This window comes from Strix uralensis, chromosome 5 (genome assembly GCF_047716275.1).
Source record: "Strix uralensis isolate ZFMK-TIS-50842 chromosome 5, bStrUra1, whole genome shotgun sequence".
NCBI lineage: Eukaryota > Metazoa > Chordata > Aves > Strigiformes > Strigidae > Strix > Strix uralensis.
Genome location: NC_133976.1, coordinates 86128603 through 86145132, shown reverse-complemented (window position 1 = coordinate 86145132; position 16530 = coordinate 86128603). Strand labels below are relative to the sequence as shown.

Here is a 16530-nt window from a genome sequence, read left to right as displayed (position 1 = left end):
CCCTCCGCCACACACCCGCCCTACCGGCGAGCTGCCCGCGGGGCTGGTAGCCGGGGTAGCACCGCCCAGACACCTCCCCGCGCTCCCGGGGCGGGGACGAAGTTCTGAGGGAAACTTCGGGCCGCTCCCCCCGCCCCCCTCGCACCGCCCGCGCGCGGGAAGGCGGCGGCGGGGCCGGGCCGGGAGGAGGGACTGCGGGAGGCGGGCCCGGGCCTCCTGCCTGCTTCTCCTGTCCTCCTGCCTGCCCTCCTTGCTTACCGTCCCTCCTGCACGCCCTCCTTCCCGCCTTCCTCTCCTGCCTTCCTGCCCTCCTGTTTGCCTGCCCACCTTCCTGCCTTCCTGTCCGCCATCCCTCCGACCCTCCTGCCCCCTCAGCAGGGCTGTGGTGGTGTCCCCACTCCCCCAGCTGCTCACCGGCCCCAGGGACTGGTCCCCAGCTTCACGCACAAAGCAAAACCCACCCGGTGAAACCCTTCAGGTCGAGGCGGTGACGGTGGTGATGGCGGCGGCGGTGGTGGTGAGGCTGAGGTGGTTTTGCTCACAGCCTGACCTGTCTCTTCTCCCACCGAGATCCGCTTTTGGAGGCTGTAGTGAAAGCGATGAGTATATGTACCCTGGTCTACACGGGCATGTGCATATTTCGATGTCTGCGTAAGCGTTTCTTTGCTACCTGAGTAATCCTGCTCGAATCAGAGCACAGGGTGTTCGCTGAATGGGAGTTGTAAGGGACAAGCCTGGCTACTGAGAGCACAGACTGGCAGCTATGCCGTTCTTCCCTCAAAAGCCTTAGTGCAATTGCTTGCTTAAGTAATGTTTTTCCTTGGAAAGTTTTCATTTCCTCTCTTTAATTTTTTTTTTCTTATTTTTGGGACAGTGTCTAAAAGTGGCCGGGAGAGTAAGGAGTGCAAGGAATAAAAGGATTGTGAGATATATTCCTTCTTTTTCAGGCCTTCATTCTTAGAGAGAAGGATGAGAATACAAGTACTTAGAATAATACAGCGGTCTGTAAATAAAAGATGTTTTCTTTTTAGGGGTGGCCCATTACCTGAAGAGTTACCAAAGGGCAGGTTATTTTACACATTGTAATGGTTAAGGTAGAATAATGAAAGTAGGGAGTCCGGTTGCATCTCGGGCAGGCATCTGCTGTCTATTTTAAAGAAAGAAACTTAAACTGAGGTGATATTTCTTGCTTCTCTCAGATCCTTCCCCGGAATGGGCGCGGTGCTGGCAGCAGCAGCAGCGGGGGCACATCCTGCTTCACGCTGCCCTGCGCTGCGCCCAGCACCACGGACTCACGCCAAGGGGCGGGCGGCTGGCTTGTTCTTCACGCCCAGTCAGTCCCCGTCTCCTTTGTTAATACAACTGGCTGTTGGCTTTTATTTGGACTTACGTGCTATAAGAGACTGAGGCCATCATTCCATTTCACACCGAACAGCCGATTTGGGGCAATTCCCAACGTTTCGTTGCGATTCTCGTGCACTTGGTGTTTTTTTTCTGAAATGTTCAGCTGCACTTGTTTGAGAAAATGTTTATTTCTAGCCAGTTTTCCCTCTTTTAGTAAACTGGTAACATTATTTTCACTGTTTAAAAGCTGTAAGAGAATGTGAACATTTAAGGTGTCACCTATTAACTGTATCACACAATGATACGCACTAAGGGAATGAATACTAAAAGCAAGCACAAATATTACCTGTGCTGTGCATTAGGTAGAGTTCTGGCTGTCACCAGCCTTTGCTTCCATAGTGGTGGTAGGAGAAGATGAGCTGAAAGAAGCTCGGAAAAAAGGCTGAAGCTCTGGCTGGGGCGGTTGTAAGTGGAGGGTGGAGCAAATGGTTCTTCACCAAGCCTCGTGGGATAGTGTTAAGAGTTCAGGGTGTCGGGGTACTGGAATGATAGTAGATGTGGAGCCCTGCACAGAGACAGGCTTAGATGATAATGGGAATCTGAGAAGGGCTGATATGGCAATATGATGAGATACTATGGGATGCCACAATTGCTGCAGTCCAGCCACCACTGCTCCTTTCCCCTCTTCCTCTTCTTTGTAGGGCAGGCACTCAGCCTCTCTGGAGAGGGCAGATGCAGCTCAGCCAGGCTGATGAGGTGCAGGGAAGCCAAGGAACAGCAAAAGCCCTGCTGAAACTTCTGCGGCTGCCTAGGGGAGAGCCAGCCTTGCCCAGCGGCTGCTGTGCTTCCCTGCCCATGGAGATGGGAGGGAAGGGAGGCCAAGAGAGGGGAGGACGGCTGGGCCCGGGTGCAAATTCACTAAAGGTGTGTTGCATTTAAGGTAATGAATTAATTTGGTAAGAGATGAATCACCTTGCCTTCTAGCCGGTCCTCAGAGATTAGAGGGGCTTGGGGGGGCTGGATTTATCTCTTAATAGCTATGCCAATTAGGGCTGTAACTATATGCACCTGACACCAGATGCACAAACAGCCCACGAGCTGTAGGTCTGGCTGAATTCAGGAGAAGCAGTCAGGTTCACGAATAGTACAGTTTCTTCTTACGCAACATCTACAGATTCTTTGAGATTGCCTACAATAAATGCCCAAGCTGCAGGCTGGCTCTATAGCACTACACGCAAAAAAATGATTGTCATCAATTAATTCCCAGGTAATCACTTGGCATAGCCAAGGGCCCAAATCTTACCAAAACCCTTGGGGGGGGTCCCTTTGGGGGGGGGGGGGGGGGGTGAGGAGCACACACCCATCCATCTGTCCCTCCGATTTGGTATCGGATTATCGTCCCTCCGAGTTAGATACAAACTTGGGGTAGTATTTATCGAAGTGTGTACGTGTGGGTGGGTGGGACTGTGGTCAAGCCGTTGTTTCCTGAGTAGCGACACAGCACATTCCTCAGTGCGAGGTGTTCACTGGTGTTGTGGGAAAAGAGGAAGAAGGAGAGAGAATGTCCGCAGAGCTCTGCAAAAGAGTCCTTGAGAGAAGGGGAAGAGCAGGAGATAAATCTGTATAGTCGTGTCAAATATGCCTTGAGAGAAGTGGAAGAAGGGGATGGCACGGCCTCCACCTCGCTTCACATTCCTCCTTGGTGCCACGGCAACACAACACTGGATCTCCATCCCGTCCTGTGTTTGTTCTGAGCACCATGTGTTAAGGAAATGGGTGTTTTTCTCTTTTTTTGCTGTTTTGCTTTTCCCACAGTTCCAACAAGGTGTTTTCCTACCTCTGCAGAGCTCCTCTCTGCTTGGGAGCTGGTGCTCTACAGGGTGGAACACCTGGGCACAGAGGAACTTCAAAAAAAAAAAAAAAGTACATTTGAGTGTATTCACACTCAAATACACTATATCTATAGTTAACCCCCTCGTCCCCAAACTAGTGAGGCCGAGGGGACCGTGCCCATCTAACTGGGACTGCACACCACTGTGTCACGGGTGGGTTGGGACTAAACCTGGGCTGTGTTAACCCCACGCACAGCTTCTGCCTTAAGCCCTAGCCAGGCCCTTCTGAGGAACCTGCAGCTACATATTTTATTAACTATATTAAACATATTTAATATTCGGACAGTTATTTATATGAATATTTATATAAGGTAGTATTTATATTTAATATTTTGACAGTTTCAAAATAATTTATATTATTTATATTTAATATTCGGACAGTTTCAAATCATCTACTTATGTCAAGCATTGAATGCACAGAGTAAGTCATAAAGGAAAAGCAAAACTGATAAGAAACTATATAAAATATTTGCCAAGGCCCTTAAGTTGCTTGGGTCATGGTAACACAAACATCAGATTTATATATTCGAATGTAGCTACGTACAACCAACCATACACTTTCACAGTAATAAATGAAAAAAACAGTTCAGAGAGGAGCGAAAAGTCCGTTACACAGAAGTGGAAAGATGTAAATTGAAGTTAAAGGTGCTGATCCAATGCAGCTGATTTTAAAATTTGCCTGAGACTGATGGATAATTCCAAGTGACATTATGGCAAGCACTGGTTAGGCTGTGAGTCCTACGGACATCACGCACTTTATCTTTAAACACTGCCAGTCCTTCCTTAAAAGCTTCTGAGACTACTCGCGGGTCTAACTTTAATCATCTGCGTGCATATTGCAGGTTAGGAACTCAAATTTGTAAACGAAATTGTACCAACAATAGTTTGTTCTTCCCAGAAAATAACTACACTGCTTTCATGCTATTTATCTGTTATTTTGGCAGGAACCAAGCAGGTTTCAGGTAGCTGAAAGAAAGGTCTATTATTATTAGGTTACTACAGCTAGCAAAAGGTGGTGTTGGGTTGGCATTGTTTTCCCATAGTCTTGACCTCAGTAAGTTGTGAGTTCTCACGAGATAGGAGCATTATTTTTGTGTTAAATTAAATCTTGGTGGCGCTTAGCAAAGGCAGCCAAGAGAAACGCCGCCGAGTTCAGAGCAGAGCTTTCGATGACGCTGGGCCTCGTGCGTGAGCGGAGAACAGGCTTGTTCAGAAGTTGGCACGCACAGCGCTGTTCACTATTTATAGACAACAGCCCTAGACAACTGTGGGGCTTCGTTACTGATTTGATTGTCAAATATGAAAATAATAAGTCTGAAATCTCAAATTATGTTTCCTTCTCCTCATCACTTGATTTTTTTTTTTTTGCTTAACCTGAGTTGCCTGGGAACTTTTGATCTGGATAAAGGCTGTTTCCCGCATGTGACTCTGCTCGGTGCCCTGCCGCGGACAAGGGGCTGCAGTTTTGGGGGGGACAGGCCCCATGTCTGCCAGCCCACCAAACAAGCGATGGGAGAACAACGTGACCCTGCCAGGGGGGGCTTTATTGGGCAGCGGAGATGCAGACTGAGCAGTGTGGGGCTTGGCGGGTCTAACAGAATACCTGTAATTAAAAAAATAATTAGCAGTGTTTTGCCCCTCCACCCCCTCCTGAGTGCCCCGTGCGCACTCGCTGCTACAGGAGGTCTGAGGCGAGGGCCTGGCCCCCCAAGGGCCCAGGGGCCTGCAGGCTGGACGGTGGAGGGGAGAGCCCTCGGGCCTCACAGCGTCATCCCCTTTGCCCTCACACCCGCCATCCCTGCCACATCCCCTCTGCCCTCATTCCCGCCATCCCTGCCACATCCCCTCTGCCCTCATTCCCACCATCCCCTCTGCCCTCACACCCGCCATCCCTGCCACATCCCCTCTGCCCTCATTCCCGCCATCCCTGCCACATCCCCTCTGCCCTCATTCCCACCATCCCCTCTGCCCTCACACCCGCCATCCCTGCCACATCCCCTCTGCCCTCATTCCCGCCATCCCTGCCACATCCCCTCTGCCCTCATTCCCACCATCCCCTCTGCCCTCACACCCGCCATCCCTGCCACATCCCCTCTGCCCTCATTCCCGCCATCCCTGCCACATCCCCTCTGCCCTCATTCCCACCATCCCCTCTGCCCTCACACCCGCCATCCCTGCCACATCCCCTCTGCCCTCATTCCCGCCATCCCTGCCACATCCCCTCTGCCCTCATTCCCACCATCCCCTCTGCCCTCACACCCGCCATCCCTGCCACATCCCCTCTGCCCTCACACCCGCCATTCCTTTTGCCATCCCCTCCACCCTCACACCTGCCATCATGCCCTTTGCCATCCCCTCCACCCTCACAGCTTCCATCCCCTCTGCCCTCACACCCACCATCCCCTCCACCCTCACGCCATCCCTGCCGCCATCCCCTCTGCTCTCACAGCCACCATCCCCTTCGCCATCCCCTCCGCTCCCCGGCCCGTAAGCGGAGCTCCGCCCGCCCGCCGTGCCCTGCCGCGCCGGGCGGGGCCTGCCCGTGACCCGGGCGCAGACGCCGGCCGGCGCAGCCGGAAGCCCCGGCGGTGGCGGCCGCGGCAGCGGCGCTGCCCCCCGCGCTGCAGGAGGCGGCGGAGGCCGGTGGCGGGGCCGCCGCCATGGGAGCGGAGCAGAGCGCGGAGGCCGAGAGCCGCCTGGGCGAGCCCAGCGCCTCAGGTCGGTGCCCGCCGCGGCCCGGGGCGGCCGGGAGGGGAGCGGGGCGGCGGCCGGGCGGGCGCGGGCCCCAGGAGCGGGCCCCGGGAGCCGGGTTCGCCGGCCCCCGGGCGCGCCGGGGGTGCCCTCGGGCGGGGCGTGGGGGTCTGCGGCGGCCCCGCTGCCGGGGCCTGGCGCGACGGGGGCGGCTGCCGGCCAGAAGAGAACGGTTTGCGGCGGCGCGGCCCTTCCCCTGGGGAGGGAGGGAAGGAGGGATGGCGGCGAGGGGGGTCCCCGCCGGGTGGGGGGAGGCAGAGCCGGCGGGGTGGGCGCACCCCACAGCCCGGGTGAGGGCCGGTGTCCCGCTGGCGGGGTGCGGGAGGGAGCTCAGGGGAGAGGAACCAGGAGGACCCACGTCAGTGGTACGTGGGTGTCAAAATCAGCCTGATTTTGAAAAAAACTTGTGCTGAACGTTACCCATTTTCAGAGAGAGAGTGAGAGGAGAGCTTAGAGTTCTTCAGCTGTCTCCATAATGCGTTTATATTATAGAAAATGTACCTGTACTGTTAAACATAGCAACATTCACTTAGGGTTGAATTCTGATGGAATCTGCCTATTTGATTGTTCCCTTTCCCTCCTGTATCCTTCCAGCATCTCCATCGCCAGCCAAGCAACGAGCAAAAATGGATGACATTGTGGTGGTAGCCCCAGGAACGCAGTCCTCCCGGAATGTCAGCAATGATCCAGATGTCATAAAACTGCAGGAAATTCCAACTTTCCAACCCCTTTTGAAAGGTAAGCATTTGTTCTTCCTCTGCTTTTAAAGACCTCTTTTTTTTTTTGGTACCTAATGGAGTTTGTGCTTTGTGTATCCTGAGGTTTCTACTGAAGTTCATGTTTCTGTCCACATTTTTCACTACCCCTCTTGTTTTAAACCTTACTTTCTTTTGTTCTTTAGTAATTATTCCCAGCCTTCTAAATGGTGGGTGAACTGGTTTAGAGGTGTGCTAGTCATGTACTCTGCAGTGAAACCATCTGCTGTGGAGCCAGGAAAGCTCCAAGCACACCAGCTTGCCCTGTACTACTGGTTGATGAGAGATGCTGCGTTACATTCTAATATGTAATGGGCTGCAGTCTCTAGTTTTCCTCTAGGCTCTTAAATACATCTCTGCGTTGCTCTCTTGGAGTCATAGCTACCTGTGTATGGATCCAGTTGCTGGAAATCAAGATATCTTGTGGGGGTTTCCAACCTAGAGCGGATTTTGTTCTTGTTCTTTGGGGTAGGGGGTGTGTGGGCTGAGGCTTGCGTGAGTCCTTCAGCCCTGTGTTGACAACATCCCTTTATATCAGTGGACTTCTTAAATCCCCACTGTGTCTTTTTAAAGTTTTTTCTTCCCAGTCTTTTTTTCTTTCTTCCCCAGCACCCATTCTTTGTTCCTCCTATTCTGTTCAAAGGCAAACGAAGATTTAAATCAGACTTGTCAAGCCTACAGTTTACAAAAACTGTTTGTGCATTTTGTGGCCTGGCTTCCAGCTACCTCTTTCTGGAGACTGCACCGTGTCTTAGTATCTGAAAGTCCCTTAGGAAGGAAGATGCTTGGAGCAGCCTGCACGAATTTATTTGGTAAAAGCAGCCTGCTCCTGGGCTCCTCTCCCTGGACCAGTGTGGGTCAGCAAACTTGTGTGAATGTGCTCTGTAGTGGACACTCAGTGAGCCAATGTTTTTTTTGAAAATTCAAGGCCTGCTATGCATGTGTATGTTGGCTGCAGCACTTGCTCATGCGTCGTAGGCCTGCTATGACAGAGAGGAAGGACCTGCGATGTTTAGCTCTCCCTGCTACTGGAAGAAATGATGTAGTCTTGCACAGCCGAGGGTTTAGGTACTACTGGTCTGACTGTCACTGATTCATGCCTGGCTGCTGGGAAGATGTGGCAGCCACTTTGCCCTGCAGGCATCACTAGAGGTAACATAACACCACTTTTAGACTTTTTGGCTAGGAACTCTTTACTTTTTTTCTTTTTTTGTGTGTGTGTGTCTACTGCATGAGGACCCTGGAACACAACTAGACCTTCTGGACACTATGATAGTCCATCGGGCCAATTATTTGGCATTTTATTGGGTACTGCTTGATAGGGGTCTAGGTGTGCACAGCACTAACTAACGTTTCTAGCAGAAGGGACAGAAAGATGGGGAGGCCACTAAGTAGGAGAAAAGTAAATATGAATATTTTTGGGGCTGGTACTGCAGTCCCTCTTGACCAAGGAAAGAAAGTGTGTGTGCTAGTTATACCTTTTTTTATTTTCCTTGAACTTTACAGAGGCTGATGTAGAAATCTGTCTGATTTATTCCTGATGCTTTCACTGCCATTTTAGAATGGACTGTGGGATTGCTGATGTTGACCTGTGGGCAGAGCATACCTTGCCTGAGCCCTGCCTCCAACAAAAGGCAGAACCAGTATCTTGCCAGTGTCAGTTTGCAGTATGAATGCTGGAACCCAAATCTGCAAAAGAAATAAGGAAGTTTCAATCTGAGAGACCGAATTTAGAAGATGCATTAACAGCTGGCACCGTGGTTGTTGTGTATGCGTAAGAGTGCGATGATGAAGAGTTTCAGTTCCACCCAGCCTCCAACTGTGGTGAGCAAACCTGGGTTGTGTAAGAGCTATGGAAGTCCTGGGAGATGGGACTGGTGATGGCTTCCAGAGGTGGTGTTGCTGTATGGGTAGTTGAGGAGCAAGGATGCAAAGCTTGAGGTAGGCAGTGAGAAAGAAGAGAGAGAGCAGCAGCCACATGGCTGAGATAGGAAGGTTGGAAGGCACTGCCTTAGATGGCCTGTCCAGGTCCTTTAACTCCTAAACATGCATGCGTTAAGTTGTTTGGGAAGTCGTCTCGGTCACTGAGTTGCTTTTGCTGCTCTTACTTCGGCCCTGAACCTGTCTAGGTACGATAGAAACCTTTTCCATTTCTGTCACTTGGCCTGCCAAGAGTTTCCCTCCGAATCTCTTGAGATGCGGTGACATCTGGTGACTGCTCAAGAGTATTGCAGGCGTCATCAAGTTTACTTTTGTGAACAGCTTTTTCAGCCTCAACTACTTGTTATTACTTGAACAGCACGACTGTGATACTTGTGCTCGCTACAGAAAGCAGGGTGCTCTGTTGAGTAAGTTGAGTCTTAGGAGACCCCAGATCTGCCACAGGCTGGCGCGAGAAGCTGTTCTGTTTTGGACTGGTCCCTTCTATGTATTCTTCACATGCAAGATCATGTTCCTGGAATGGATGAAGAAGGGTATTAGAGATCTTTTGGGAGTTAATCCTAAAACCTTGTGTCTTGTGAGCTTGGAGTTCACATCACAGCTTGAAGAGCTGAAGACGTGAACTCATAACCCTTGTGAGCTTCTTCTCAGTTTCTCCTTGGCTAAGCAAAACCAAGGTGTTTTATTTTGCTTTTAAGTCTCAGAAGAAGCCTAATAGTTAAACTGGTAGACTGGGGAAACACATGGTCATGAAGAGACTGCATGTTCAACTGAGAGGAGAGAAAAACTACTCTTAGGGGCTACACCTGGGAGTGAGGTGCCTGATTGTTGTTCTCCAGAAACTGCTATATATTTGGGGTGTTTGCATTTTTTTTTTTCTTGAACATAAAATACCTTCTATTAGAAATGCTATCAGGGAACTTCTCTCCTTGACGAAACAAGACTTTTTTTTTTTTTTTTTTTTTTTTTAAGCAGGGTGGACAGTTTATAATCTATACTCCTGGGAGCAACAGAGGAAGTCTCCCAGGTTGCAAGCATTCCCTGTAGAGACCTCTATGTAAGCGATACACAACAAAATGTTGTGCCATTTCTTTCCTTTGTGTGGCTTCCTGAGTATATTTGCATGAAAATGAAGCTTCTTTCTGTTCAGTGTCCCTGGTTCTTAAAGTCTGTTCATAGCACGAAGTCATCACCAGCTGTGTATAAAATCAGTCATCTCGGAGTAATCCAAAATGGTGATACTTTTGTAGCTTATGAACAAAGCAGTCCCATCTTATGAAGGTGTTTGGAAAAAAGCCTAAAAATGCAATTTTCTGTGTGGTCGTGGCTATGGAAGGTTGATACGGTACTACAGTGTGGGGTTTCTCTCAGAAAGGCTCTTAACTAGATCTGTAAAGTATCAGGTCTGACAAGGGATTTGTCTCGTATGACCAGGGGATCCTCTTTGAGGATTGAGGACTGCTGGCAAGAGACAGGATTCAGAGCACCTTTACCAACAGGTGGGGCAATCTGAAAACAAGAGCACTAATTAGGAATGATTAATGACCACAGTTAAGTGAGGAAGCAGTGGACAAGATTGAAAAGCAAAGGGTGAATATTCTGTTGGTTATTTTTCTATGCCGTTTTTCTTGGTAATTAAAGCAAGATGGGTGGGGTGAGGAATGAAACATGGTTACAAAGCTTCCCAAAAGCTTTTGAAAAGGGTGTTTAGGTTTTAAGTTTGTGTTGTGAAAACAGAATGCTCATTGCATTCTTCCAGAGGGTATCAGCATCTCTCTCGAGCCTCAAGAAGGATTGAAATCTGTCCTTCTGGTAGCAGTGAAGTGTTATGGTAAACAAAAAAAGATGGATACTTATAAAGGACTTATTGGTGCGTGTTAGTAATATAGGAGAAACTGTTTGAGAACTAGTCATCCAACTACAAATCTAATTCCTATTCCCTGCCAAGGTCAGCAAGACCTAAGGCAAACAAAACATTGGGAACTTGTTAGTAGGAACAAGAACTTTGACAGGTGTATGTGTTAATTTAACAATCAAATTAAAATGGGTTGAGACAGACACTCTTGCTTTCCTTGACTGATTAGTTCTGAGAAGGGGAGCAGGACATGGGTGAGGTTGGAGTGTGTGTGTCTGGGGTTCTGTTTTGGGCAACTGTCTTGTAAGTGGCATGCTCTAGATTTCGTAAAACACGCTAAATCTTGTGGGTCTTTTTGAAGGAGGTCAGTGTAATTGATACCCATTTGTGACTGTGTTTTCTTGCAGGAAAAATGATTTAACGTTAATTGCCAGTGGGTTAAATGAAAAGCAAAAGGTTCCAAAGTTTGTATTAGAAGAGGCTTGTTACTTCTTAAGTACTTGGCAGAAACTGTGTCACAAATAGGTTCTAGGCTACATCAGTGGTTTCTGACAGTATCTCATGTCAGGTTGGTCATTTGTTTTGGAAACTCAAGATACAAAAGGGTACATCAAAGAAGGACTGGTCTGTGTGATGGTGACCAAAAGATTTCCAAGCAGCAATGCTTCTTCCAGGCATGTATTTAAAATAGAAGTTTGAGAGGAATGAAGTCTAGAATGGAATCATAGAACCGTAGAATGGTTTGGGTCAGAAGTGACCTTTAAAGCTCATCTGGTCCAACCCCCCTGCCACGGGCAGGGGCATCTTCCACTAGATCAGGTCGCTCAAAGCCCCGTCCACCCTGGTCTTGAACACCTCCCATGGTGGGGCATCCACAAGCTCTCATATGATGCCACCCTCATAAAAGATGTCTTCTTGAGATATTCCTGGCTTGTCTGCCCGAAACAATGGTTCCTGAACACATTTACTATGAGTTTGCATCTGGCTAGAAACTAGCTCTGCATGTGGGGCCCTCCATTTTAGCTATGTGTTGCAGTTGTGCTTTGTTTCCTCTTACTTTAATGTTTTCGGTTCTTCCAAGGTGACGGACTGTTTTCTGCTGATGATGATTATACTTCACAAGGGACAACATCTTTTTCAAAATTTAGGAAAACAAATTCCTTCCCAGATGGTACCTTAGGTGCCTTATGAAATGAAATCTGTTCTGTGTGCTGGGCAGATGCCCTCTGGCTCCTGCTCAGCTGATGGCAGATGCTTTTTTGATGTCTTTGGTTTGAAGGCCTGTGCTGTGGACTGTCAGGGCTGTTCTCAGGGTGGCAGTGCAGGGGGATTGTGACCTTCCTCTAGGTGGGTCTTGTGTATAACAGTTAGCCTGTAACTAAAACAACACCTGCAGTAACTTGAAACAAACTTCTGGTAACCAGAAAGTCCCCTGTAAATGCTGGGAATTCTTTTTTGCTGCCATTTTCTTTGTCCTTCCCTCCTCATTTGGAGGAAGTGGTTGCCAATATGGTGGTAGCATCCCTTGGAGGCGTAAGTGGTACTGAGTACTGAGCGTAAGTGGTATGTACTGTTCACTGAAGTTCATTGAGACCTCATCACCCTCTACAACTCCCTGAAAGGAGGGTGCAGAGAGGAGGGGATGAGTCTCTTGACCCAAGGAACAAGCACCAGGACAAGAGGGAATGGCCTCAAGCTGCGCCAGGGCAGGGTCAGACTGGCTCTTAGGAAGTATTTCTTTGCAGAAGGGGTTGTTGGGCGTTGGAATGGGCTGCCCAGGGCAGTGGGGGAGTCCCCATCCCTGGAGGGGTTGAAGAGTCAGGTTGACCCAGCGCTGAGGGATCTGGTGGAGTTGAGAACGGTCAGTGTGAGGTTCATGGTTGGACTGGAGGATCTTCAAGGTCTTTTCCAACCGAGATGATCCTGTGATTCTGTATAAATTGTGTATTGGCAGATAGACAGAACGAGTGTGAGCATATCTGCCTAGATGATTAGCCTGGCTTCCTCTTTCCTGGGTGACTACCCTTGAGCTCCAACTTCTGCTGAGCCTAATAGCTGTGACTCCTGTCTTCACCTCCTCAGGCATGTATGGCTCCTCCCCACCATCTTGTGAGTAAGCTTTGGTGGTCATCGCAAGTCACTTGCAGATTCTCCTTCCTTTACCTTTACCTTTACAGAGCTTCTGTGACAGAGCTCTCCAGCTGACCTGTACAGCTCTTGGGGTGCAGCTACCCTTTGGATAGATTAGAAAATGGGCTGAGGAAAAATACCATGTGGTGAGGAGTTAACCATGTCCTGGCTTATAGTTTCGCCACACACTTTGATGAGGAGTACTTGCATGTTGGCCAGTGTACCTTGAAATTACTATTAACTGGTTAAGGTGAAATGAAAATAATTATTTATAACATCCTAAATATATAGTGTAATTACAAATGTTTGCAGAAGGTGTGATCTCTTTATGTCAAGAGGAGATTGGAAATCAGATGCATCTGACTGATAAGGTGTAGTAGCTAGTGTGCTCTACTGGAGGGTCGTGGATAAATCTTTCTAGGACAAGAGTAAGCTTGTGATGGGAAAGCACTTACAGAACTTTTTTCTGAGTTCTTAAAGGATTTCAGGCATCTAGATCTGGATAGATTTTTTTTTTTTTTCTTCTCCCTCTCTCCTTCATATTTGTGTACTTTTATTCAGCATTATTGTCTTGCTCATAAGTTAAGACTTGCTCATAAGACTTGGTTGAGTCTGTGACTAAAGGACGAGTGAAATTTCTCTTCCTGCTTTCCACGTTTGCTGTGTCTGTGGGTATCTTTCCCTGATGTATATCCTTCTGTTGAACCTGATGTTTTATGTCAGTGAAAATTGCATGCAAAGAAACGGTCCTGTTAGAAATGTGTGTGTAGGATATATACACATACACGTGAGTGTATAAGTGTGTATTTAGAGAGATAGATATTTGGAGTGATTACTCTCCAAGACTACTCCTCTAGGGATATTGCAAATGTTACTCAGTGGACTAAAGTCTGTAAAGTTTCCTCTCTGCAAGCTGGATGGGGTTGGAGAAAGAGGAGGGGACCTAACGGAAGCTCCCTCCTGGTGCTATTAGTTTGGTTCTCTCCTCTTTAACTGGCCACTGTGATACTACTGCTCCTTTCACTTTTGCTGTATTCTTCCAGCCATTAGTATCATGAAGTATTTGTGTTTACTAGATAGGGACTGCTGTGTTACATGTTGGAGACTGGGATGCAGCGAAACAAGAATTTTATGTCTGGGACCTGTCTGTCATGCTGGGACTGAAGCATCTGATGATCAGGGAAGGGATGGGACCTTGGAGTGGTGACCGAATTCCTGAGGGAAACTGACATGTGGACAGAAAATTTTAGTGTCTTTAGTCACTATGGCAATGAGCAATGTAGACATGTTCAGATAGCGATGCACAGGAAAAGGTTGTGGATGCTGAAACAAAATACCTGACTTAATGAGAAATGTCTGCTGTCTCAGAAGAAAGGATGGGTGGCAGTTACGTATTTGAAACAGCACTTTAATGAGGAATCTCTCTGTTTATAAATACAACAGATTTCTCTGTTACCATCATCAGTGGTCATCTCAGTTATGAAGAAGTCTTACTTCCCTACCTTCTGGTGTTGAAAATCTAAAATAAATCATAAGACGTAATTGAGCTAGACGTGCCAAAGGTCACTTTGCCGTTACCTCCAGGACAGGCCTGCCATTAGGAATTGGTGAAACTGTCAATAGAAAACAGGAATGAAAAAAAGTCTAAAAAAGCTTCTGAGCTGTTCGCTGCATCCCTAAAACTCCCACCCGTTCTCCAAGAAAAACCCCAGCAAACTCACAAAAGAAGTAACTTGAAAGCATTCTGGCCTGAAGTCCCTACTCTAGAGCCCCGTTGCTTGCCACACTTTCTTCCAGGTGCCTTCCCAGCAAAGACCAGTGAGCTCTATACTTCCCAGTGGGTGTGTGGCTGACTGACGGAAAGCATCAGCCAAGTGCACTATGCTGTTAAACCTCATTCATCCCCGGTACCGACCTGTAGTTGTGTGTGGTGGCAGGACATTTAAATAATTTTTTTGTCCCCCCACACTGAAAGGCTGAAGATGCACCAACATGCTCATGTGCCAACAGTTTTTTCTTTTTCTAAATTGTACCTATCAATATATGTCTGAACTTTGAATGCTGTTTGCTTTAAAATATATTTATATATGCACGTGTATGTGTGCATACGCTATACATACATGCTATATATAGTATGTATATGCAATACCTACAAGTGATGTGTATATAGTCTGCATTTTCTGTACATACAAACTGTACATGTATAGTTTACTTCTTGTGATGCTGCTTGGCCCCCTGTTAATGTTCTTTTGCTTGCCTGCTCTTTCTGGAATGCTTGTGTCTTGCTGCTAGACCAGCAGCAATGTTGCAATGCATTGCTTTTGAAAAATGAATGTTTCTGTTTCATATAAGGCTGTTGATAAGTTTATCAAAGTCCAGAAGATTATTTGATTTTAGACCAATCAATTTATTGAGAAAGATTATGATTGATCAACAGGCACAGTGTAAGTTATTACACCCTAAGCCCTAGTCCTTGATATTTATTTTTTTTCCTATGGGTGCTGATTCAGTTAAGTAAAGGAGGAATGGATACTTCTGTATCTACTGCCTGTCTGCAGTTAACTGCACTTTCTGTAACACCACATCATTCAAAAGCTCTACTCTTCTCTTTATTTCTCTGCCCAGACACTGTTAGCAGAATAAAAAGCAGATTCCAGAAAGTCGTATGTGTAGATACTACCCTCCCTTTTCTAATTAAGAGTTTGACTTACTAAAATCATATAACGATAAAGTTATTAAGGTAGAAGTGAAAAAACAAGTCTGCCCAAGCCCTAAACCTTGTTATTGAAGCAACATGGTGGGAGCTTAGCTTAACCATGTTCTCTCTGTATAACTGTGTAAGATGAGATCGACAAGCAAACAATAAAGCAGAGATCAGCAAGGCCATTGTTATAAAACCTTGAAGTTTAGCATCAAATTTGATCTGCCTCTGTTCCTTCCTTAGGGCAGCTTAACAAAAAGGAAAATAGGGAGTTTTGTGGTTCATTTCTCTTGAACAGTGAGGTTTGACATACTGAATTCTGTAATATTCCCTCTATTTTTCCATGTGGGGCTGATCATGGTACGCTTGGCTTAGCTGTCAGCACCTTGCATACATAAACCAGGAGATGCACAATTGCAGATTACATATTGAATGCTGAGATGCAGATGATCAGCTGGAGAGAACGCTTTTCAATTGCAATAGTAAGAAAATTACTAGTAGTAATGTTTAGTAGGAAGTGGACTTGCTGTCTTGTAGTTGTGCACAAGTACCACTCTGCTGGTGTGCTGTACAACTTGGAACCTACGTCACGCTGAGATGATGGTCAGAGAAGGGACTACATCAGTCAAGTGTAAGGGGCAGGAGCAGATGCACATGCTCTAAAGCAATGGTTTGTTTTGATAATGGGTGTTCAGGGTGAAATTGCAACTTTGCTGAAGTTGAAGGCAAAGCTTCTGTCAGTTCCAGCAGAGCAAAGATTTTATTTTTTTTTTTTCCCCTCAAAACAGTGTGTGTTTCTGTATAGTTTAAGTTCATATGGTAGAATGCTAAGGTTGATGTTTGAAGTTCAATCAGTAATAAACATGTTCTGGAGACAGTGTAGAAAGTTGCCCAATAAGATTGTTGACAGTTCTACCACCCTTCCACCCCTAAGCTACATCCACAAGGGACTTGGTTGTTCAGAAGATGGGAATATCCTTAGAGGTTTTGTGCTCACCTGTCTGTTTATACATTCTGTATTAAGTAACCACAAGCTGGAAAGCACTTGTAGCTCAGAAGAAGAGATTGGAGACCAGGATCCACACTTTTTCCTTCACTCTAGCTCTCCCCCTTTTCTGGTTCCACTTCCCTTTTGGGTATTCCAATGTCACACATACTGAG

The 16530-nt window shown here is 47.3% G+C and overlaps 1 protein-coding gene across 1 annotated transcript in view; it reads left to right on the top strand.

The window, feature by feature from the left end:
* Positions 1-5792: 5792 nt before the first annotated feature.
* Positions 5793-16530, top strand: part of BORCS5 (BLOC-1 related complex subunit 5) — a 76938-nt gene continuing 66200 nt past the window's right edge. Inside the window, exons 1-2 of the mRNA XM_074872082.1 lie at positions 5793-5954; positions 6582-6725. Coding sequence (XP_074728183.1) covers positions 5897-5954; positions 6582-6725 — 202 coding nt within the window. The 5' untranslated portion in view covers positions 5793-5896. The remainder of the gene's footprint in view (positions 5955-6581; positions 6726-16530) is intronic.